The 24,172-nt window shown below is 43.9% G+C and overlaps 1 protein-coding gene across 5 annotated transcripts in view; it reads left to right on the top strand.

Annotated features, from left to right (window-relative positions):
• The first annotated feature begins 888 nt into the window (after positions 1–888).
• The window catches only part of EHMT2 (euchromatic histone lysine methyltransferase 2), a 220,706-nt gene continuing 197,422 nt past the window's right edge, over positions 889–24,172 (top strand). For 2 of the 5 annotated variants that reach the window (XM_069237192.1, XM_069237193.1), the window contains exons 1-4: positions 919–1,039; positions 11,695–11,767; positions 14,555–14,860; positions 21,509–21,804. In XM_069237192.1, coding sequence (XP_069093293.1) covers positions 1,019–1,039; positions 11,695–11,767; positions 14,555–14,860; positions 21,509–21,804 — 696 coding nt within the window. In that variant the 5' untranslated portion in view covers positions 919–1,018. Of the gene's footprint in view, positions 1,040–11,694; positions 11,768–14,554; positions 14,861–21,508; positions 21,805–24,172 lie in introns of all 5 variants that reach the window. The other 3 variants (XM_069237195.1, XM_069237194.1, XM_069237196.1) reach the window with 2 other exon arrangements.

The raw sequence follows: 24,172 nt of genomic DNA, 5'->3' as shown, positions 1-24,172 counted from the left end.
ATGGGATATTTATAGATGGTAGAAAAACAGAAGTCATGACGTGCTGTGGGTATCCATTCACAATTCAATCAGATACATATTTTCTAAGAATTCGATTAACAAGAAACTGGAAACTAATAATGTTAGTGTGTGCTTGTGGTTAAAAAAAAAGAGGATAATATAATTGGCAATTTCATTTCTGACTTTAGATTTCTGCACAGGTCCATTTTAGGCAAGGTTTATGTAGCAATTGATGGGCAAAAGTACCTGTACATACCGCACTCATCATGACAAGGGTTCTCACAGACAAAATATGAATGTAAGAAAAGACACAATTTCAAGTCATATTAGGATTCCCAAAAAATGAAAATGTTGTTATGACTTGTTCATTACGTTTTTTTGAAGGGGGTGTTGTGTAGTAAGGTATAAGGACATGCATTATATACATTTATAACTGAAGTGCTCTGTATTTGGAATTTCTTTTGCTTTATGTTTTATTGTATGTTATTGGTTAGTACGCCTGTGTTTTTTAACTGACGTTCTGAGTTAGAGAGCAACTGGCTGCCTGGCACTTGGTGTTTACACCTATAATTCTGCGTTTTATTCACCATACAAAATTAAAATTAAAATGGGGTAAGTGTACAATTTTCGTTCACAATCTAAAGGATACGCTTGTGTGCTACAGTCATTTGGTAATTTATTAGCAATTACAAAAAAGCTGAAGCACAAACCAGTCGAACTCCCATTAAAGCGAGGCTTGACACGCGGCGCGCTTTTGCGTCACGGATTCGGAGCCAATCGAGAAAATCCAATTATCTTTCTTCGCCTCTATTGTTGTCAATAAAGTTTCGCTAACCCTAAACATGTCGCAGACACGACCAGACACAACAATGGACAGTGAGAGCGAGGCCTGGCACGCAAAGCGGATTTCCGGGTGGAAGAACGAACCAGGCGTGAAACGCACAGGCAGAGGGACGTCATCGGCAAGGGACGGAGAAACAACGGAGCGGGCAGCGGAGTCTGGATACAGGGAGGAGAGATGGAGAGGTTAGAACCAGAGGTGAGAGGGAAGAAAGGGATATGCATGACAATGTAATGGAGAGAGAAGTCAAGATTAGGCGTGCTGATGACATGAGGAGAGGGGTGGGCTGCTGTGAGGTGAGAGAATTGTGCCACGAGAAAAGTAGGGATGAATGGTTAGAAGGAGTTGAAAGTAGTTATTAAAGATGCACAGTAAGAGAGGTGGTGTCTTTGGACTGTAGAGTAGGGGAGCGGAATTAAGAAGGTCTGAAAACGTTGTTTCAGGAAAAAAGTAGGTTTAAAAAGAGGAGTGAGGCAACTAGAGTTGCAAAATGTAGGAAGTCGAGGCTGTATGAGTAGAGGCAGCGGAGGGTGAGCATAGTGGGTGGCAAGAAGATTATCATTGAAGATCGTAGGTAAGAGTAGGGTTGGCAGCTTAACCACTAACGCCACTCAGGTGACATTACCACCTCTTGAGTAAACCTTGACTGCTCTCTAGTGCCACTTCTGTTTACAACATGTTATGATATAGTCGTAAGTCTGGAGCACTGTACAGTTCAAAGACCATACTTAAGACATAAAGCCAATGATTAGCAGCAGAGGTAGCTGGGTTGTGAACGCTTAACGAAATGTGATGTAGTGGATTTTCAAAGATGCTAAATTGGAGCAGCTGTGGGGCTGTCCAGATGGATTCAGGGATATTGTCACATATCCTGGTTGCATGGATGGAAAAAGGCCTGTTGTCTTGTATTTTCTTCTTTAAACTACCTTGTCTGCAGTGTGTTGGTGTCCTGGCTGCAGGTGTGCCGAGAATCAGCAGAGATGGTGAGTTTGCAAGAAAAGCAAGGGTACTGGTTTTGATGGCTTTGTAAATGATGATGCTGGTTTTGAAAATGCTGCAGACCCTCGGGGAAAGCCAATGAAGTTCCATCATGCAAGAGTTGATATGATCATATTTCTTCAGGCAGGCTCTGGGTGAGACATGCTGCAGCATGTAGTATACCTTTTAAGTGATCCCACTGTGGAGTTTGGGATCCATAAAACAAGGGTTACAGCCATCCAGATACAAGAGTCTGAGTGCTTACACAGCAGTTCTGAAGTTTCTTTCTGTGAGAAATGTTTTCACTTTCTGTTGTGGAGCTAGAGAGAGCTGATGCATGGCCCTCTTTATGTTTTTGGCAGTGTTTCTTGAGGGTGAGCTTGGTGTCATGGGTGAATCCAGGTACTTGGCATTTGGTGAAAGTTGATGTTTAAAGCTGTCACGGTTCTGGTTAATGAGCTAGGTTTGTACTGTTCTTGTTTGTCATTCTTGGCAGAAACCAGGGATTCTGTTTTGTTTGGGTTGAGCTTTAAGTGGGCGCTGGATATCTATGTGTAGATGATGTGTAGGCAGAGTTGGAGGTAGATGGCTGAAGCTTGAGAGACTCGTGTAGAGTTGTGTATCATTGGCATGTTGGTGAATTTTGATGCTGTTATTTGCTCTGTGTAGAGTTTGAAGATGACAGGGTAATCAGTATGGAACTATGGGAAGCTCTGCAGGTGGTACAGAACTGTTTGGCCTGGTTTTAGTTGGAATGGCAGGATGAGAACTAGTAAAGGATGAAGGACATAAATTGCTGTTGAATCCAACTGGTCTGCTTCGGACTGAGAGGAAACCAAATGAAAGGAATGCAAAGAATGCAGCACTCTTAGTCTAAGTGATGAATTTATTAAGGCACTTCCCAAGTTTCATAAACAAACAGAATAACGTGAGCCTTTATTTCAAATGCAGCAACACACATACAATACTCAAAATAATCACAGCAGCAGGATAATAATGATCAAAGAAAATGCAATACTTCAACAATGAGTTAAAAAAAAAAAAAAAAAAAAAAAAAATATATATATAGTGATTACATATTTATACGTGCACACCTGGAAAGCTAAAAAATAAGAATTAAAAATGCATCACTGTGGGGCTTGACTCCGACATCATCCCTTGTCTACCAACTGCAGATTGTGGAACCCTGGACATCCGAAACAAGAGGGAGACTGACCTCAATGTGATTTATTTTCTGGGCAATGCGTCCATTCCCAGATGAGTACCTTCTTCTCCCAGTTGTCAAGCTTCCCCACCTTATATACTTTAAACAAACTTAAGAGGAAGGTTCTAGAAACCCCCTCCCGTCGAGTTAGTTGTTGTTCAAACGCTGGCCGTACCAGGTCAGTGTTGAAAGAACATGCTAGAGACTGGCCAGATCCCAAGGTGCACTTCCAAGATCGAGCTGCACCCTGCTCTACCATGAACATTCTCATCCTGGTACATCCTTATCTCTACTACTCCGCCATGTTATGTTCCCATCCTTGGTGAGAAAAAGCGAAAACACATTAACAAGCTGTGCGCGAAAAATACCTGCCCTTCCAACGTGCCGGCATTTGAAGCTAAATGGAGTTAGTTGTCGAGATGGAGCCGGTGGTTATATGCTGATAGCATTACACCTACTCAAGACTCCAGGTTGCTTATGAGAGTGGGATGATCGATTTGTTTCAAAGGCACCTGAGAGGTCCAGCAGTATCGAAAGATAGGGTCATCTTCAACTGGCAATGATTACAATGTGTACTGTAGCGCTGTCTGTGCTGCAGCGTGATCTGAAGGGTAGGTTAGCAGGCCTCGAGAAATCATAAAAATGTTACTTGACCTGCAGGTCAAGTAGCCTGCATAATCTACTCGACCTAAGTGTAATGTACTTGACCCCAGAAATGTGTCTAAAATTGTGTGATCCTTGGCAAATATTGTATTTTACAGTCAACTTTTTCTTCATTCTCACATATGAGTGCACCCTCAAATATGTGAATTCATTCAGCATTTCTGCTGTAAAAAAAAAATCCTCTTTTGTTTGATTAAATACACTAAACCCTTGCTCCATTTATAATAAATCTGGCCCATATATAGGGTACACATGATCTATGCATGACTTGCCTCTTAGTTCACTAATAGCTTTGTGTAGGAAAGTACCATCTTGCCTGGCATGTTACCCCCATTTTTACATGTATGTCAGTTTGTTTTTGCCTGTCTCACTGGGATCCTGCTAGCCAGGACCCCAGTGCTCATAGTTTGTGGTCTGAATGTGTAACCCTGTGTAGTGACTAACTGTGTCACTGAGGCTCTGCTAACCAGAACCTCAGTGCTTATGCTCTCTCTGCCTTTAAATTTGTCACTGTAGGCTAGTGACCACTTTTACCAATTTCAATTGGCACACTGGAACACCCTTATAATTCCCTAGTATATGGTACCTATGTACCCATGGTATTGGGGTTCCAGGAGATCCCTATGGGCTGCAGCATTTCTTTTGCCACCCATAGGGAGCTCAGACAAATCTTTACACAGGCTGTCACTGCAACCTGAGTGAAATAACGCACGTTATTTCACAGCCATTTTACACTGCACTTGAGTAACTTATAAGTCACCTATATGTCTAACCCTCACTTAGTGAAGGTTAGGTGCAAAGTTACTAAGTGTGAGGGCACCCTGGCACTGGCCAAGGTGCCCCCACATAGTTTAGGGCAATTTCCCCGGACTTTGTGAGTGCGGGGACACCATTACACGCGTGCATTACATATAGGTCAATACCTATATGTAGCTTCACAATGGTAACTCCGAATATGGTCATGTAACATGTCTAAGATCATGGGATTGTTCCCCCCCCCCCCCCCCATGCCAAATCTGGTTTTGGGGTGCCAATCCCATGCATCCCCGAGGCTCCACTATGGACCCCGGGTACTGCCAAACCAGCTCTCTGCTGCCAACCCACAGACAGGGCAGCTCCTGGAGTCTGGGCAGCCCAGTCCCAGAAAGGCAGAACAAAGAATTTCCTCTGAGAGAGGGTGTTACACCCTCTCCCTTTGAAAATAGGTGTTAAGGGCTGGGGAGGAGTAGCCACAGATGGTGCCCTCCTTGCATAAGCCAGTCTACACCGGTTCAGGGATCCCCCAGCCCCTGCTCTGGCACGAAACTGGACAAAGGAAAGGGGAGTGACCACTCCCCTATCCATCACCACCCCAGGGGTGGTGCCCAGAGCTCCTCCAGTGTGTCTCAGACATCTTTCGTCTTGGATCCAGAGGTGTGAGGGCACTCTGGAGGCCTCTGAGTGGCCAGTGCCAGCAGGTGACGTCAGAGACCCCTCCTGATAGGTGCTTACCTGACTAGGTGGCCAATCCTCCTCTGAGGGCTATTAAGGGTCTCTCCTGTGGGCTATTCCTCAGATAACGACTTGCAAGAATTCACCACAGTTCCTCTGCATCTTCCTCTTCGACTTCTGCCAAGGATTGACTGCTGACTACTCCAGGACGCCTGCACAACTGCAACAAAGTAGCAAGAAGACTACCAGCGACATTGTAGTGCCTAATCCTGCCGGCTTTCTCGACTGTTTCCTGGTGGTGCATGCTCTGGGGGCTGCCTGCCTTCACCCTGCACCGGAAGCCACGAAGAAATCTCCGTTGACGGAGTCTTCCCCGTGCTACTGCAGGCACCAAACTTCTGCTTCACACGTCATCTGGGTCCCCTCATCGTGACGAGCGTGGTCCCTGGAACACAGGTGGTGGATCAAAGTGACCCGACAGTCCAGTGGTCCATCTGTCCAAAGTTGGAGGAGGTAAGTCCTTGCCTCCCCTATCCAGACAGTAATCCTGTGTACTGCGTGAACTGCAGCTGCTAGGGCTTCTGTGCACTTTTGCAAGTAATCCTTCGTGTACAGCCTAGCCCAGGTCCCCAGCACTCCGTCCTGCATTGCTCAACTCGCTTAGTTGACCACCGGTTTCGTGGGACCCTCTTTTGTAGTGTTGAGACAACTGCTGTGCTCAGTTGTCTTGAACCCTTGTTCAAGTAATTCTGCTGGTGCTGCCTTCTTGTGTGTGGGCTCTCTGTGCTGCTGAGGGCCCCCTCTGTCTCCTCTTCCAAGTGGTGACCTCCTGGTCCTACCTGGGCCTGGGCAGCACCCTTTTGTTTTTTTTCAACCGCAACCTTTGCAGCTAGCAAGGCTTGTTTGCGGTCTTTCTCCAAAGAAACAACGCTGTATCCTCCAGCACTCTGTAGGACATCTTCTGCACAAAGGAGAAGTTCCTAGCACCTTTCATTGTTGCAGAATCTTCAGCTTCTTTCACCGGGAGGTTGCCATTTTGCACCTTCATCTGGGGTTTAGTGGGCTCCTGCCCTCTCACCCCCCCCCCCCCCCAGACACTTTCGTGACTCTTGGACTTGGTCCCCTTCCTTTACAGGTCCTCAGGTCCAGGACTCCGTCTTCGGTGCTTTGCAGACTGTTGTGGTCTTTGCAGAATCTCCTATCATGAGTTTAGTGTGTTTCTGGGGAAGTAGTATCACTTTACTCCTACTTTTCAGGGTCTTGGGGTGGGGTATCTTGGACACCCTTAATGTTTTCTTACACTCCCAGCGACCCTCTACACACTACACTAGGCCAGGGGTCCCTAAGTGGTTTGCATTCCACTTTCTTAGTATATGGTTTGTGTTGCCCCTAGGCCTGTTGCATCCTATAATATTCTACAATGTTTGCACTACTTTTCTAACTGTTTACTTACCTTATTTTGGTTTGTGTGTATATTTTGTGTATTTTACTTACGTCCTAAGGGAGTATATCCTCTGAGATATTTTTGGCACGTGGTCACTAAAATAAAGTACCTTTATTTTTAGTAACTGAGTATTGTGATTCTTATGATATAGTGCTATATGATAGAAGTGGTATAGTAGGAGCTTTGCATGTCTTCCAGTTCAGCCTAAGCTGCTCTGCTATAGCTACCTCTATCAGCCTAAGCTGCTAGAACACTACTAATCTACTAATAAGGGATAACTGGACCTGACACAAGGTGTAAGTACCATCAGGTACCCACTATAAACCAGGCCAGCCTCCTACACTTTGCCATCAGGGCAGGAGTGTTTCTCAGTTTATGTTTAAACACTCACTTTTAATAAATATATTACTAAAGCATGACATGGTAGCTCACTGTCATTTACAGACAGTAGATTTCCAACAAATGACCCAGAACCTTCCCACTAACTTGCAGCTTTACTGATAAAACTATATAGTGTATTAACAATAATCTGTGAAAATTGGGTTTCGGAAAACATTTATCATTTGCACATCACCAAGTAAAGTGTTCTGACTTTTTTCCATCCTAAATGTGACAAGAATAAGATTTAAAGGCATCTTAATTGCTAAATCAGTTTCTGACTGAACAGAACACCTGTTCATTGTCCACTCACCAGAAGACATGAGTAGGATCTAGAAATAGCTCGACTTCATAAAATAAAACTTGCCATAGTGAGTGGTCGAGTAGATTTTTTCGAGTCCTGATTAGTGATGGGCCTGCAGTTGGCGAGGTCATCCTGGTTTAGCGTAGGTCTCTTTAGGAGATGAGGATTCTAGCTTGTTTTGAGAGCTTCTGAGAATATGCTGTGAATGAGGGAGGCATTGAAAAAGCTGAGAAAGCTCAATACCAAAAGAGAGGCAGCAGAATTAACCTACCTTATGTCGTTCACAGTCAAATATGTATACACCAAAGAAGATATGGTAGTAGTATTTGTTCTGCCTCAACTACCATTGTCCTACTGAGATCATATAAGGAGACTGGAGGGGTAAGCCTCACCCACATCCTTGTGGCATGTGTCATCGTGGGCAATCTCGTCCTGTCTTGACTGGATGATACCGCCAAGATGGCCTCAACTTCAAGGTGAGGGAAATCTAAGTAGTCTGTGCTGGATATAACTGGAATTCAGATAAAATGTTAACACTACCTTGGTGTAAACCCAAAAGATATCTCTTTATTTCGTAGGTATACCAGGCAGGATTAAAACCAGAGATATTTTCCCATCCTAATTTCTACCAACATGTTTCAGGCTCGTTCTATAGCCTACATGGGCCTTCATCAGGGTAACTAGGATCCTGTGTGTGTCTTTTTACTAACAAGATCCATGCTCAAGGTGGGAAGGCCGTGCCTCCTCAGACTGTCTAATATAAATCCACATTCTAGGAGCTTGGGCTCCACGGGACTCAATAGAGGGTTGGGTCACTCCTGTAGTCACATGTTCATCAAGGAGCTGGACCCATGTTTACACATATTTCTTCGAATAAATCATCCAAAAAGTGGTTTTACGACAGGCATACCTCTCTAATTGAGGTAGTGCAAATCCTACTACCTTATCTTTTTATACCAAAGTGAGAGAGCGTTGTCAGAGAGAACTTTGATGAAAGACAAGGTAAGGTATCGTCTTCATAAGAAATGGAGTTGAGTATGTTGGTGAGATCTGCAAGAGATAGGGCTTTGAAGACTTAACATTGCAGGATTATGCATGAATTGATGGGCATAAGAGAGAAAGCAGGGTTGATGTTGTCAATGTGCTGTTGGATCTTCTATATTTCTTCAGTGAAGAAGAGGTTGATGGCTTTGCATTTTCTGTGGCGTGAGGAATAAGTGGGCATGGCAGGGAATTGTTGCAATTCCTGATTGTTCTGCTTTTGATGGTGTTGATATGTTAATTTACTTTGGCTTATTAAATGAGCTGTCTGTTTGTTGCACAGAGGGACGTCCATATCACAAGGTCATCTGGAGTTCAGTTTTTCTTCCATTTTCTTTCCTGACTGTGGATGGATGGTTTATTGTTAGCAAGGTCTTTGAAGTACGAGGGATGTGAAGGCTTTGTCTTGCACTTTTATTTTTTAATTGAGGAGTGTATGTTCACATAGTTTTCCAAACAAGTGTTGAGGTTGTCTAGAAGGGTGTTGGTGTCCGATGTGGAGGTGATAGATGAGTTCATGCATTAGGTTGTCTATTGAGAGGTCTTTGAAGGTTTGCATTGTATTCTTCTTGCATTGACCTTGGTTTGTACACAGGACGCATAGAAGGCAGATAGGGACAGCAGAGTGGTCGGTCCAGTCCAGAGTTATGAGTGGTGTGCATTAGATTGTGGCTGATGATGAGGTTGAAAGGAGTGTCTCTTGTTTGTGAAGCCACCCAAGAGGGTACTATGGGCACGTCTGGTAGATGAGGCGGTGAAGAGATCTGAGAATTTATCAAGTCCTTGTTCTTTCTGGGAGGCCCATAGATGAGCTGGACAGTGAGTGTCTGAGTTGCAGAGAATGGGAAATGGCATTTTAGCAGCATCATGTAGTTGTGTTACTTGCTTACTCAGCATGCAGGACCAGGAGAACTAATGAATTGAAATGGGGCTTCCTCCCTTCTTATGTGTGTGGTCCACACAATGGATGCTGTAGCCTCTGGGAAGAAGGACATCTAAGATGTGCCAGGATGTGGAGGTTGACAGTGCTTCGGTAATGAAAAGGGAGTCAAGCTTGTGATAAGTGGTGAGGTCTGTGTTGTCTGTTGCATAGAGTACTGCAGGGCGCACATTAATGAGCATGAGGTGGAATTTAAGTTCTGTAGTTTGAGGGTGTGTGGTGATAGAATGTGAATGCAATGCTAGTGTTTTGGTCGCCTAGATCGGAGTGTAGTTGTGGGTATTGCTAGTGTGGGTGAGCCACATGATTTTATATGTTTCAGTGAAATAGTATTTCTTGCCCAAGGCCCTTTATGACCCCATCATGCCCAAAGAGGTGATACCCTGTCTGTGTCCATCCTTTACTGGGGATGCATTGGCAGTTGGACTCCCAGAAGAGTTGATTGAAATAAGGAGAATTCAGGAAATGATTTGGAAGGTGGATGATAAGAAATTCAGTGATGGATTTATCCCTTTTACCTCATAGTCACAGCACCCCCCCCCCTCTCTGCCAGACCATGCCCCCCTTCCTCCCCTTTCTTTCAGCCTGGCCACATCCACTGCCCCCCACTTTCTTTCAGCCTGGCAACAGATATCCCTTTCTTTCAACCTGGCCACGGATCCCCTTTTTTTTTTCAGCCTGGCCACGGACTGCCCTTTTTTTCTGCTAGCTCACAACCTTCCTTTGTGTCTTCCAGGCCACATCCTCTTTCTTCTGCCTGGTCATAGTCTTCATTCGTTCCGCCTAGTTACAAAGTTCTTTCTTCCGGGCCTGCCATGGCTGCCTGCTTTCTCTCTTCCTAGACTCTGCACGCCCCTTCTTCACCACAGCACCCCTTTCCTTCTCCCTGACAATCTTCTTCCTTCTTTTACCCCTCCTTGTTCTCAGCAGTCCTTCTTCTTCTTCTTCTTTTTTTGTTTTTTTGCTCTAACTCTTCATCCTTCCTTCACTATGTCTCACATCTCCCCTTCCTTCTCCCTCTTTAGGCTCACTCCTTCACACTCTCACAATTCACCCATCCTTTTTGCACTCATGATTCTCCCAACTTTTGCACTTGCCATTACTTTTACTCTCTTAACTTGCCATTTCCTTCTCTTGGATTCTTGACTGGCCTTTCCTGTTTCTCGCCCCTCTCGCTGCTTGGTCTCGTGACCCGCTCTTCCTATTGCTCGGTCTTACAACATGCTGCTATATCTTACTGCTCCAGCTCCTCTGCTTAGTGGCTCACCCCTCCTGCCCCTTGGTCTTGCGACTCGCACATACTGCCCCTTGGTCCTATGTCTTGCCCCTCTGCCCTTCTCGCCATATGGTCTCTCCACTCTGCGCTTCCTGAAATAGGGGCTTGCCACTCTACCCTTTCTGAAAAAACACACCACAAGGGGTCCCTGAAATGATAAGGAGAGAAACTCATGGAAGTCGACACAAATTCTTAAAGAAAAATTACTCTCCTGTCTAATTAATGAACAAATAGTACAAATGGCAAACAAATCAAACGTAAACGCCTTTAATCCTATTTCACATTGAATTCCAATTTTAATATAACATATTCCAGCCAAGAAAAGTGCGTCTATTTTCCAGGTTGGTCTAATCCAAGTATAATAATTCATCCGTTGATTTCTGAAACTCTGGTATTCCGTTGTCCGCCTTGGTGCCCCATTGCCAACGTGCGTTTCGGTGGATTTTAATTTCCTGGTAAATTTATAATTTCACAGCCACCTTCATCACCTTCATCAGGGCATGTATATACAGAAAAAAACACTAGAAACACAGTATTTCATCTAAACACAAACAATACAAAAAATATACCATTCAATAATATTTACCTCTATGTAAACTGATGTGTTGTAAACTATAATAATTCTACAAATAATCCAATAATACCAAAGATGCAGAATAAATCAATGTAAGTATCTGTACCTTCATAGATAGAAAACCCCCTCTGCCCTTCTCGCCATATGGTCTCTCCACTCTGCGCTTCCTGAAATAGGGGCTTGCCACTCTACCCTTCCTGCCATATGGGCTTCCCACTTTGCCCTTCTCGCAGGTTAGTCTTGCCACTCTGCTTCACCTACTTGCTTGGTCCTGCCACTTGCTCGGTCCCTCCACTCTGCCCACACCGTCGCTTGTCCTTCCACCCTGTGCCCCCCCCCCCCCCCAACTTGGTTTACTATTGTGCCACACTCCTCTCACTAGGTCCCACATCTCTGCCCTACCCCTTTGTTCAGTCATGTGCTTCTGCTCCACCCCCTTATTGAGTCAGCTGAGCCTGTCCCTCATTACTTCATCCTCATGCATGCCCATCTTTTGCTACCCACCCCCCAACACTTCTCATTCATCCCTCTGGTCCCCCCCCCCCCCCCCCTGTCTTCTTCTCATTAATTGCATGCATCGCTGTGGATTTTAATGCTAGATTCTTCTTTTTGTTTCTCAGGGGGATCCTTCAATAGAGGCAGCAACAGTGGCCATATTAGAGTCCAACTTGAGTGTTGCATCAGATGGCGCAGGTGAGTATTTCTGGTCAGCGCACTTAAAGGTTGCTTCTGTCTAAGTTCAGGCAGTGGCTTTGAATGCATATGCAATTTTTAAACACAAGCTAATGGAAGTGCTTGTCAAATGTGCATAGATAATATATCCCAAGTTTTTCTGTTCCAGTAAGAAGGTACAGATTCACAATGAAATGTGGATTGTCAGTATAGTTAGGAGTTAGTAAGACATAAGTGTGTAAGATAACTGTCATGAGCTCATATTATAAAGCTATTACGTGTTCATATGTATAATCAGGGCAAGTGATGGGCCGTAATAAAGCCATCATGGCCACAATACATTGCTAGTTGTAGAAAAAAAATTGCTCATAAAAAAAAAATCTTCACACGTTTTATCTCTTGAAGTGCTCTGGTAAATTATCACTGAGAAACTTTCCTTAGCATCAAATAATGGGCAACTTTTAGAGGTTATTAAGTGGACCTGTGAAAACATGGTTGAAGACATCAGTTTAAGTTTCTTATTGTCCAGGGGTGTTAAAAGAGTTCTGAATGTTGTGCTTGTGATCCCCCTGTATTCCTTAATGTTGAAAGTGAATGAGCTGGCTCATATATTTATGGATTTATCATCTGCCTTTGAAATAATAGATTGCTCTCTTTTCTCACCCCTCTCACAAGTGATCTTAGCTGGTTGTTTGTGCTAATTTTAGTAGGTTAGACTGGCATTTTTATTTCCTTGTGTTGGTGCTCTTGTGCTGCCACATACCTCTTCTCTTGCCTCTATAGGGTTTTCCAACTTTTACATATTGCAAAATGTCTACTGACTTCCACTCTCAAATAATGCCTAGAATAATCAAATTGAATAACTTTACTTCATTGACTCCTAACTCAGTGACCACCAGCTCTGCCAGGTTCAAAGATCCCGGCAGTCCCTGGGGATTACGGCCTCGTTTTCCGCCAGCCATTTCATGGCGGTAGCACTGCCATGAAAAGGCTGGCGGAGAACAGGTTCATGGGGCCCCAGAGGGGGCCCCTGCACTGCCCATGCGTTTTGCATGGGCAGTGCAGAGGCCCCCCTGGCTGGCACCCTCGCAATGTTCACTGTCTGCTTTGCAGACAGTGAACATTGCTGTCTGCTTGGCAGACAGTGAACATTGCGAGGGTGCTGGTGCATCCTACAGCATCGCCGACAATGCTGTAGGCTGTTTCCCGCTAGGCCAGTGGGTGGAAACTCACGTTTCCGCCCGCTGACCTAGCAACAAACTCTTAATGGGCCCTGTGGGGAGGTAGCCACAATGGCGGCAACCTCCCCATCGGACGTTTGGGGGATGGCCAAAACTGTTCGCCAAACCCCTAATAAGACCCTAAATCTTTAGAATTCACTAACCTGACAACCGTTTTGTGTTGGATAGCTTCTCAAGGTGTGTTGAGAAGTAAGATCACATATTTCAGGAAGAAGAATTCCCCAGTTTTCATGTATCAGGCCTTGATAAATCATAAAAATTTTATTAGACCTGCAGGTTGAGTAACTTGAATGATCTACTCAACTGTTATGTACTTGACCCGTAAACAGCTCTCAATTTGTGTGATCCTAGGTAAATATATTAGTTTACAGAGTCCTCTTTTTCTTCATTCTCACAAATGCACCTTCAAATATGTGAGCTCAGCATTTATGATGTGCAAAATAACCTTTTGTTTGATTAAATAGTCTAAAAGTGTGCTCTGTGTATTATAAGACTCTTGCCCACGTATAGTGGACACATGATCCATGACTTGCCTATTCATCTACTAATAGCATTGCCATTAGGGCAGGATTGTTTCTCAGTTTATGTTCAAACATTACCTTTTAATAGATATATTACTAAAGCATGCTGTGGTAGCACATTGTTATTTACAGACTACAAATATCCAACAACTTTCCCACTAATTTGCAGCTTTACTGATAAAATATAGAGTCTATTTACAATAATCTGTGCAAATTAGGTTTCAGAAAACCAATTTATCATTTGCACCTCACCAAGTAAAGTGTTCTGATTTCTTTTCATCATATTAAAATATTTTTTCATCATATAGAAGTACGTAAAATGGTCTTTCACAACTACTGAAATATACTTAGAAATGTCTGTACAGTTGACTTAGTTATTTAAATGTTGTGTGTTAGGAAAAACCTGACACTCTACAGCCTTTTGTTTCACACTCTTTGTACAGCAGGTCAGACAGTTCACCTTACAAAATCCTGGAACTATGCAGTCAGAAGGAAAATTAATTGTAAGAAGACAAGCTGACATTTGACCACTGTCTCTGAACACAGAGCAAATGTGACAAGATAAGAACATGATTTAAATGTGTCTTTATTGCTCCTTTACTTTCTGACTGAACAGAACACCTGTTCTTTTGTCAACTCACCAGGAGGGACGAGTAGGTCCTAAAAATAGCTCGACCTGATAAAATATGGCTCACCATTGCGAGTGGACAAGTAGAGTTTTCGAGGCCTGTGTATATTTTCTCAGGTATTTTTGTCACCCAACCTTATATAACTTGTGGTGCTCCTTTAAATTAATAACAACAAGTCTTCTTAAATGGGATGTTTTGTAGCCCTTCACCAGTTTCCTAATTCCAAGTGATCCGTCCTTAATGTCTGGCAGTGCAGCCCAAAGTCAATGCCCTGTGTAAATGGCCATTCCCCCTTCTAGCGCTGGAAGTGACAGGCATTGTTGAGCTACACACATACACATCAATAGCTAAATTGCCTGAGAATTGTAGTTTTCAAGTTTAACTTCTTTCTCATTGTTCTGTTTTTTTATTTTCCAGAGCCTCACGTCTCCAAGGAGACGTCTGAGCGAGAAGCAGAAAAGGCTCTGGGTGCTTTTTTCGTGCCATCCAGCCAAGAGGGAGAAAGGCATCTTGTACCCAAAGCAATGTCTGAGCACGAAGCTTCAAAGGCCTTAGGTGCCTTCTTTTCACCAACAGACCAAGAAGATGAGAACCCTCTTCTGGACCAAACTGGCTTGGTACCTTCGACTTCCGCTGCCGAGCTAGGTGTCAGCCTTGATAGTGATGGTGCTTCCATGGCACCAGTCACAGGTGCTGGCACCCCGGTTTCCAAGGCACTTGTTGGTAAGAAAAGCACACATGTCTCCAGACAGTGCCAGGCACCTGAAGTAAAATTGGCAATTTGGCAAGTTTTGCTTAAAGTTATGACAATAAAGTTCTGATAAAAAAGTATATGGTATTGGTACTGGAGCCTTTAGGAAAGCATGTGCCACATTGTAATGCATTCTCAAGGTTCAGAAATCTGTTTCACTTGCATTTTCATTTGTATTTATTTACAAGCCCTGTTGCACTTGAGTAACCTCCCTTTTCCTCTCCTCAAGACTTTACCTACAGTCACTAGACTTCCAGTAAAAGGTACCTCACAAATTATAAGGCATTATACCGTTCCTACTTTTGGTGTTATTCCTTTAATTTCTTTGGCTCTTGTGGGACAGTGGAAAAGTACTCTGTCAATCCTGAATGTGGAGGCAATATGGGAATAAGTAGCTTCCAGCAGCTACATCCAATCTTTCACTTGGAAAGTAATTCCTCATCTGGCACCTGTTTAGTGTTCCCTATTGTGGAAAGAACACTTTTTGCCACCACCCCGGTGTGTGCCACACTATTGAAATAATTGCTGATAAAGAAAATTCATGTGATCATAACAATAGCTGTTTTAAAAGCATACCACAGATGACATCCCTCCGAAACCCCACTGCAGTGCTCCATTGGAATTTGTTTGCTGTTGTGAAATCTCCCTGATGGGTATATGTCCTTACATACCCAGTGTCAGTGTTTTATTTTTTCTTGATTATTTGTTTCCTAATCACAAACAGTATCATAATGAAAGTGTGCATCTTGTAGGCAACACATATAATGATAGAATTGCACGTTAAATGTAGAGACCACATTGGTCCTTTCTTCAGATGTACCAGTTTTTCTAATCTTAAAAAATTCAAGAACACATAAGTAAAGAGTTTAAGTACTGGACGAAAAACAAAAACAAGAGCGTTCTGGGAATACAGAGAAAATGACAGGGGGAATTGAGAAAGACGTGCTACCAAGATGGCAAAGATGTGAGTGATAATATTCAGTCAGGCCTAAAAAAACTCTACTTGCCTACTCGCTATGGTGAGTCATATTTTATCAGGTTGAGCTATTTTTAGGACCTACTCGACCCTTCTGGCGAGTTGACAAAGAACAGGTGTTCTGTTCAGTCAGAAAGTGAAGGAGGCCTTTAAATCTTATTCTTGTCACATTTGCGCTGTGCTCGGAGACAGAGGTAAAAAGACAGGTTGTCTTACAATAAATTTTCCTTCTGACTGCAGAGTTCCAGGATTTTGTCAGTTTTTTCCTAACATACATTTGAATAGCTAAGTCAACTGTATGCACATTTCAAAATATATTTTTCAGCAGTGAAATACAATTTTTTGTACTTCTGTGTGATATAAAAATATTTTAATAGGATTAAAACAAATCAGAACACTTTCTGATATGCAAAGAATAAATGTTTTCTGAAACTCGATTTTCACAGGTTTGTTAATACATTATATAGTTTTATCAGTAAAGCTGCAAGTTAGTGGGAAGGGTTTTGGCCATTCCATTGAAATTTTCTCTCTGTAAATGACAGTGTGCTACCACATCATGCTTTAGTAATATATTTATTAAAAATGAGTGTTTAAACATAAACCTGTAAACATTCCTGCCCTGGTAGCAATGCTATTAGTAAACTAAGAGACAAATAATGGATCATGTGTCCCCTATATGTGGGCTAGATTTGTTTTATACATGGAGCAAGCATTTAGTCAATTTAATCAAACAAAGTTTTTTTGTGCAGCAGAAATGCCGGGCTCACATATTTGAAGGTACGCTCTGTGAGAATGAAGAAAAAGGCGACTCCGTAGCCTAGGGTCACACAATTAAGACCCATTTACAGGTCAAGTATATTACAGTTATGGTAGAGTAGATTATTCAAGTTACTCGACCTGCAGGGTCTAGTAAAATCTTTAAGATTTTTAGAGGCATGTCACTTCATGTAAGAGTTGGGAATAAAGGGACTGGGAAGGAAAAGCTGATCAGATCTTTGAATTGAACAGACATGATCTCGGTGTGCATGTTCTAGAGATCCATCTGCCTCATTTATAATTTATCAATTATTTTACCTGTATTGTGACTGTTCTGGGCTGATGTTGAGCCAACTTTGCACACAAAAAATATTTTGCCGAAGTATGTCCCTATTCATTGTCATTTATATAGTTCATTGCTCCTATTGGTGTGGCCCTGTGACGGTCTTGCACTGTAATGTAGTGCCCAGTTGTCCATGGAGATAACTATAGTGTATTAGAGATGTGCTACAGTTGCAAGGATGAGGGATTTCTATCCCTTGGCACCCAAGACATGTTTTTATGAGTATTTTGTCTGATAGACTAGACATGCGTCTGCAAGGAAGAAATCCTGCACCTGCACAGCTTGAGATTGCTGGCCCAAAAGATGCTGCACACGATGGAGCAGCTCCGTACAGTAGACTTCCAGCATTCTGTGACATGGGGCTGGGATTGGGGGGGGTACTCTTCTTCCTCCCTGCATTGAGCCATTACCTCTCACAGGGCTCCTTTTAACAACCACAGGGCTCCTTTTAACATTTCTTAGCACCCCTTTTCCTGAGCTCTTAGTTCTGCCCTTTTGATGTGCTGGAGATCTGTTTTTGCAGGCCCAAACTGCCCCTTGTCCCTCCAAGCAAGACAGCCCCCGGTGGTTATGACTTTCTAACATTATGTGGACTGCAGCTTTCTGTATACTTCCCAGACTCTTACAGCAATTGTTCAAATGATGGGATGTATAAAAGGAACGTGGCTTCTGCACCACATAAAAAAATCAACCTTTCTACCTCGGGTAGGCTGGCACTCATTTAGCAGTACCTTCCTGCTGGCTTCTAACGCTCTCCCACTTTCCACCTGCGTGGGAAGCCGTGCACTGGTTCAAGATCAAAAGAAGCAAATGTGACCGGTAGTGCTAGGAAAATGAGAGCCTGAAGCTGAGTCAAATGACTGTTTCTAGTGCCAGGGCAGGCAAACCTGTAAGTGATGGGGACCACACTGTGTAAGTTGGTTTGAGAGCCGAGTCTGTGAATGCACCTGTTGCAGAAATCTCAGGCTATGTACCCTCTCCTACTGGCCATGACCTTGCAGAGACATTTCTGACTTTGTGGTTTAAGTATGACACCCTCCTCCTTATATTTTATCCTGATGCCTACCTGAAGATGGTGGACATTCAGGAAAGGAAAACTAAGCACTTAAGCCAACAAAGTAGCTCAGCAGCTTACAGCTTCAGCTGCAGTGCACCTTAAGAAATACTATCCAGCCCCTTCCAGTAGACCACAATGAGAGTTACACAATCTGTACTACACGCTGACTGTTTATCTTTAGTTGTAGGGGTCAAAATATCTTTCACAAAGCTTCCTAGTGCGTCCTAAGTGGCTAGGGTATGCCCAGATGTGGGTCTCTTGCTCACTGCACCACTGTATTCAGGCTAGCCTGGCTGATGAAGGGTAATACCCTGAAACCGGTCAAATGTTTGTTTCCTGTCCAGGGAGCACCTGGCCTGGCAGTTAGGGCTGGACTCTTCCCTTGGGGAACAGGGTCAAGACAGATTTGCATATGGCTGGGTCCAAACTGGGGTGGCATGGTGAGCAAAAGAACAATGGATTAAACTCAGGTCTGTGGCTGGGGTGAGTGTTTGATAAGTTTCATCACTCCATCCATCATCCTTTTGTAGGAAGGGTATGCCCAGATGTGGGTCCTGTGCTTACTGTGCCACTGGATTCAAACTAGCCTGCCTGATGAAGGGTGATACCCGGAAACCGGTCAAATGTTTGTTTCCGGTCCAGGGTGGACCTGGCCTGGCAGTTCAAGCTGGACTGTTCCCATGTGGAGAAGGGTCAAGGCTGATTTGCATATGGGTGGGTCCAAACTGGGTTGGCATGGCGAACTAAAGAATCATGGATTAAACCCAGATCTGGGTCTGAGGGTGAGTGTTTGAAAAGTTTCAGCACTCTGTTTATCATAGTTTTGTGTTGCTAAAGTTGCCCTAAGTGGGAAGGGTATGCCCAGACGTGGGTCCTGTGTTCACTGTGCTACTGGATTCAAGCTAGCCTGGCTGATGAAGGGTGATACCCTGAAACGGGTCCCAGGATGCTTGTTTCCAGTCCAGGGAGGGCCTGGCCTGGCAGTTCGGGCTGGACTGTTCCCATGGGCAACAGGGTCAAGACTGATTTGCATGTGATTGGGCTGGCTGATGAAGGGTGACCGCACACAAAAGGCAGATTTCCCACAAAATGGTTTTATTTATAATTGCAGTCAGCATTTTTTTAAATTGTAGATTGTTTTACACTTTCTGAAGTACATGTTGTTTACTTCAGTGTAGGAACAATACAATTGCAGCATCCAGCATCAAACTGGCATCGACTATAAAACCTGCCCACTGCAAGATAACCCACAGTGATCAGTCTTCTGTACCGGAGCCATGATTTACTTCTAACTGTGGTTCTTTTAAATCCCAGTCATCCTCATTATTTCATTTACTAAGCTGCTGCAAGAAAGTGCAACTACAGTTGTGACTGTCAGAGACTGTTTGCTTCTTGAAATATTAGGTCACAAAATGGAATTTGCACCCATTTCTCCCATTCATGCGTTTGAGCAGCCTCCTTGAAATGTACTGGTCCCCAGTCTTGAAGTGTCCTAGAATCTGTTGTGTGTGTTGGACACCCTACTACCTTCAATATACTCCTGTGCCTTCAAGCATTCATAGCACTTGTATGTTATCAATATCAGAGAAATGAGAAATGGGTGCAATTTCAATTCTCCAACATACCTTCTCGATAAAATTTCAGTCTCTATTATACATATGCCTGCTGAACTGGAATATTTAACTTGTTCTAAAAGGGAAGGCTTTATGATACTATGAGAGAGGCTTCTCTGCCCATCCAAAGAGATAGAAAACTTATTAAATTAGGATCCAAAACAGACAAATGGACAACTGCAGGCCCATGTAGAAATATTTGATATATTTTCCTCTGCCTGACCTCCTTCTGTATTTGTTGCTGGGTGAGTCGAGTACAAACCCAGAGCTCCACCTTCTCTGCTGATCTGGCCCCTTAAACTAATAAATCTCAAAGTCATGAACAAGTAAGAGCAATGAAAATGTGGAACAACTGCATTGAAAGACATCATGCAGAAAATACACTGTATGGTCATGTGGTCAGGTTTTCCTCTTCCTCGTCAGATGCATTTTATTGCATAGTTATCTGCTGTGAACCCAAGAAGTCAGAGTTCTAATCTTTGGTTTAATTCATTAAGACATTGTGTGCTTGCTTGCAAACCACTTTATCTCCCCATGTCTCGATGTCATTTTGTGCCAGACGCAAAGTAGCTAATGGGCACTGTTAGGTGACTTATAAAAAAATCTTGACATATTGAAAGTTGATCTGACTGAGTAAAATAGTTTGAGTATGAATAATATATCTCCTAACTATTTATGTATGGTAGGAGCATGTCAGCAAGGACCTTTGGGTAAGTAAGAGAACACTGAGGCCCTCATTCTGACCCTGGCGGTCGGCGGAGAGACGGCGGTCGGACCGCGAACAGACCGGCGGTATTAAAAATGGCATTCTGACCGCGGCGGTCCCCGCCGCGACCGACCGCCACTTCTCCACTCCGACCGCCACGGCGGTCATGACCGCCGGGCTGGAGTTTGCGCACTCCGGCCCGGCGGTCGTCCCAAGACCGCCAAGGGTATTATGACCCTGCCTACCGCCGCGGTTTCTTGCGGGCGGGAACCGCCGTGCGAACCATGGCGGTAAGCACTATCGGGGCCAGGGAATTCCTTCCCTGGCACTGATAGGGGTCTACCCCACCCCCCACTACCCACCCGAGTCCTCCCCCCACACCCTCCACCCCCCTGCCACCCCCCAGAGGTGGTACGAACCCCCTCCCCACCCCCAGCCCGACATGCACATACATGCACCCCGACATGCACACACCCCCAACATGCACATATACACACCCCCTACACACACATACACAACGGGGACACATACCCGCACACATACATGCAGACATGCGCACCTGCCGAACAGCACACATTACCCATAGACACAGCAGCACCCCCCGCCCGCATACACGCACTCACACACCCCCTCTACACACTCACACGCACACCCCCATGCACGCCCACATCACACAACACCCCCCCACCCCCTCCCCTCACGGACGATCAACTTACCTTGTGTGTTGGTCCTCCGGGAGGCGACGGGAGCCATGGGGAGGTGACCGCCAACAGAAGACCGCCAACAGAAGACCGCCACACAGAAATGTGGGTCGTAATTCTGTGGGCGGTGTTCTGCTGGCGTGGCGGTGGAGGTTGACCAGTCTCCACTTTCCCGCCGACCGCCAGTGTGGCTGCTGGCGGTTTTCCGGCGGAACGCTCCCAGCGGTCAGAATGCGCACAGCGGCATACCGCCGCGGTCGGCGGTCTTCACCGCGGCGGTAACTCGGCGGTCTTGCGAAAAGACCGCCAGGGTCAGAATGAGGGCCTGATTGTGTTGGGGTACAGTACTGCATTTCCAGTCACATATGTACTGACTTTATGCTTCAACAGCTAATTTATTCTATGGCATTTTGAAATACAATAGTAATAGCTTGATCTGAACTATTTTTATTGCTTTTTTCATTGCAGGGCATGCTACAAAAAGCTTTCCAACATCTCCCAGTAGAGTGACTGGGACCAGTAGAGCCAAGATGTCTCTTACCGGGACCACTAAGTCTCCTAATTCCATCCAAAGCCTGACGATGAAACTGCTGAGCGTGCCGGGCACGCGGACATCTGTGGAGGTATCGGCAATGGTGGGTGGAGGAGAGTCTTTGATGTCTGGTGCTGTTGCTGCTGTAGCAACTACTACCTCGTCAGGGCAGGAGCCCCAACCCAAGGTGCACAGAGCTCGGAAGACTATGGCGCGACCCGGCAGTGGTCAGGTATGTAGCATTTGCATTGCCACATAGGTCTTGGCCAACCCCATTGGTCAAGGGTCAGGAATGTATTTACTCCCCTTCTGTAACTGCAGGAATCTCAGTGAACATACTTTTCTCTGAAGTCTCTTTCTGTCTATGGCTACTATCTGTGTTCATTGTCATTCAGATTAGATTCTCCCTTCCAATTTGTGTGCACCACAACAGACAAGAACTGGTGTGTTCTCCATCCACACCACTACTCTATATATGGATTCCCTGTACAGATGAGATCTAGTTTGTTTATTACATCTGGGTTGTTTTCCCTACCTAACTTTGCTCTCTGAAACCCTGACTGGTTTTCTTGTTCCCAATCCACTGCTGTCTCTCCCCTACAAGTGACTACTATTATGAACCTAGTCGAGGAGTAATGTTTACTTTTGCCATGCTCTTCCACTTACATGGTTTGTATGTTTTTCTTCCTAGAGTTGTTGTCAACCCTTCTTGCTAGAACCAGAGATGTATTCTCAAATTTGTGGATCTTTTAAATCCCAGTCATCCTCATTATTACATTTACGTCTTTACTCTTCCCATGCTATAGTTCATCACCTGAGTATTGTCATTTCCATGTCTCCTCCTCAGTAGTTGAGTGCTAAGGAACTGTCTTTCCTCCTTGTGGTGTTCACTACAGACTAGGACTGAAGTCAGGCTCTCCTATGAAATGTAATGTTTTGATGTTGAATACTAAGGGACTTTATTAGGAGTAGGGTCTCTGCTTTGGATATAAAAATCACAATTTAAATACAAATTTGCTCATGGATGTAAAAAATGTTAAATATATGATGTGAAATAGCCATCCTGCTTGGTAACCGGCATTTAATAACATTGGAGGAAACATGTTTCCAGTCAGAAATGGTTCAGATTGCAACCCTGTTACAAAGGAGAGGAACCCCTCAATAACTTTTAAGGTAGCACGAAGCTCTTGTAACAATCTGCACATTTTATATAGTATTCAAATCAACCCGGGCAGAAGTCAATAGGAACTGTTTCAACTCAGTCCACTTGAAGATTACATTTTCAAGCTCCCTTAAGATGTCTAGGCGTACTAGTTTTTTGACACCCACTTCCCTCATCTGACAGTAAACTTTACTCTGGTCAAATGAAATCCCATTGGTCTTTGAAAACCAAGACCGCTCACCAGTTGCCTTTTCTGATATTGTGTACCAACAAGTATGCTCTTTATTGATCCACTAGTCCAAAGGATCTAAATTTGGTTTCTTTAGAAGTCCTGAAACCCTGAGTGTGGAGGTATGTGCACACTGTTGATATAGTGGTCCAGGTAGCCACAGTGCAAACACTTTTTTAATAAAATCTGTTATTTGCATTATGTGAATTTTGTAGCCATATTAATATAGCAATATTCAGTCTGTTTGTAAGGAATCTTAGAATATGGACTTTGATGTTTTCCTCGCATAATAATGCTAATTTTTAGTTTCATGTCTCTTAAAAATCTGCAGATTTCTGGTTTAGACAAAATGGCTCACGGAATGTCTGCATCTGCAATCTATCCTGGAGATTGACCTATAAAAAATCAGTCACCGTTTTATTTACAAATGCCTTTTAATGATTATTTTGTATCTGGTGCTCAGAGCTTATAGTTGTAATTCTAATATCCCTCACATGTACTTTGCTGTTTGCATGCTGGTTCCAGCATGCAATATATTATTTGCTTTATTACAGAATTGTGTGGATGTGAAGACTTTCTTAACATTGCAAACTGCATTATACTCAATAACAATATTTGAAATAAAAAAAACAGGTTTCCGTGCTTTAGGTACAGATTGCCAAACTGTTGCTTAACAAGTATTTTATTTATTTGTGCAGCTTATGTTTATTTTGGATATTTTCCAGTTTATGTGCCAACAATATTTTCTTTGACATTAGCCTCATCATCAAAATAAGTACTTAGCCTAAAAAGTAGTATCAGTACAAGCAACTGATTCAACCAAAAGCTGCCAAATGAGATTGAAAAGCTCTCTATTTTTGGACTCTGATAGGTTCCTTATTTCCTTTTTATAGAGGATGCCTCAGTTTTGGGAAATAAGACTTCTTGCTGTGGGTAGGCCTCTGTGTGGGTGATGGAGTAACCAGTAGGAGAGACTTGAATAGGCACCCCATCCCAGACACTGGCCCCTACAGATCACATCACCTGCAACATCAGTCTGGTGTACTGAGACTTATAGTACGAGAGTGAAGCACAGACCCAGCATTCATTGGGAGAAACTCTCATCTTCTTTCCTCTTACAGCAGTCTAGCAGGTAGTGCTGCATCTCTGCTACCCAAGACTGAGGCCTCCCCTTTCAAGCTGCTTTGTCCCTTGCCAGTTCTTTTGTCT

Source organism: Pleurodeles waltl, chromosome 6, assembly GCF_031143425.1.
Source record: "Pleurodeles waltl isolate 20211129_DDA chromosome 6, aPleWal1.hap1.20221129, whole genome shotgun sequence".
NCBI lineage: Eukaryota > Metazoa > Chordata > Amphibia > Caudata > Salamandridae > Pleurodeles > Pleurodeles waltl.
The sequence above is the reverse complement of the archived record's forward strand: the minus strand, read 5'-3'. Positions and strand labels throughout refer to the sequence as shown.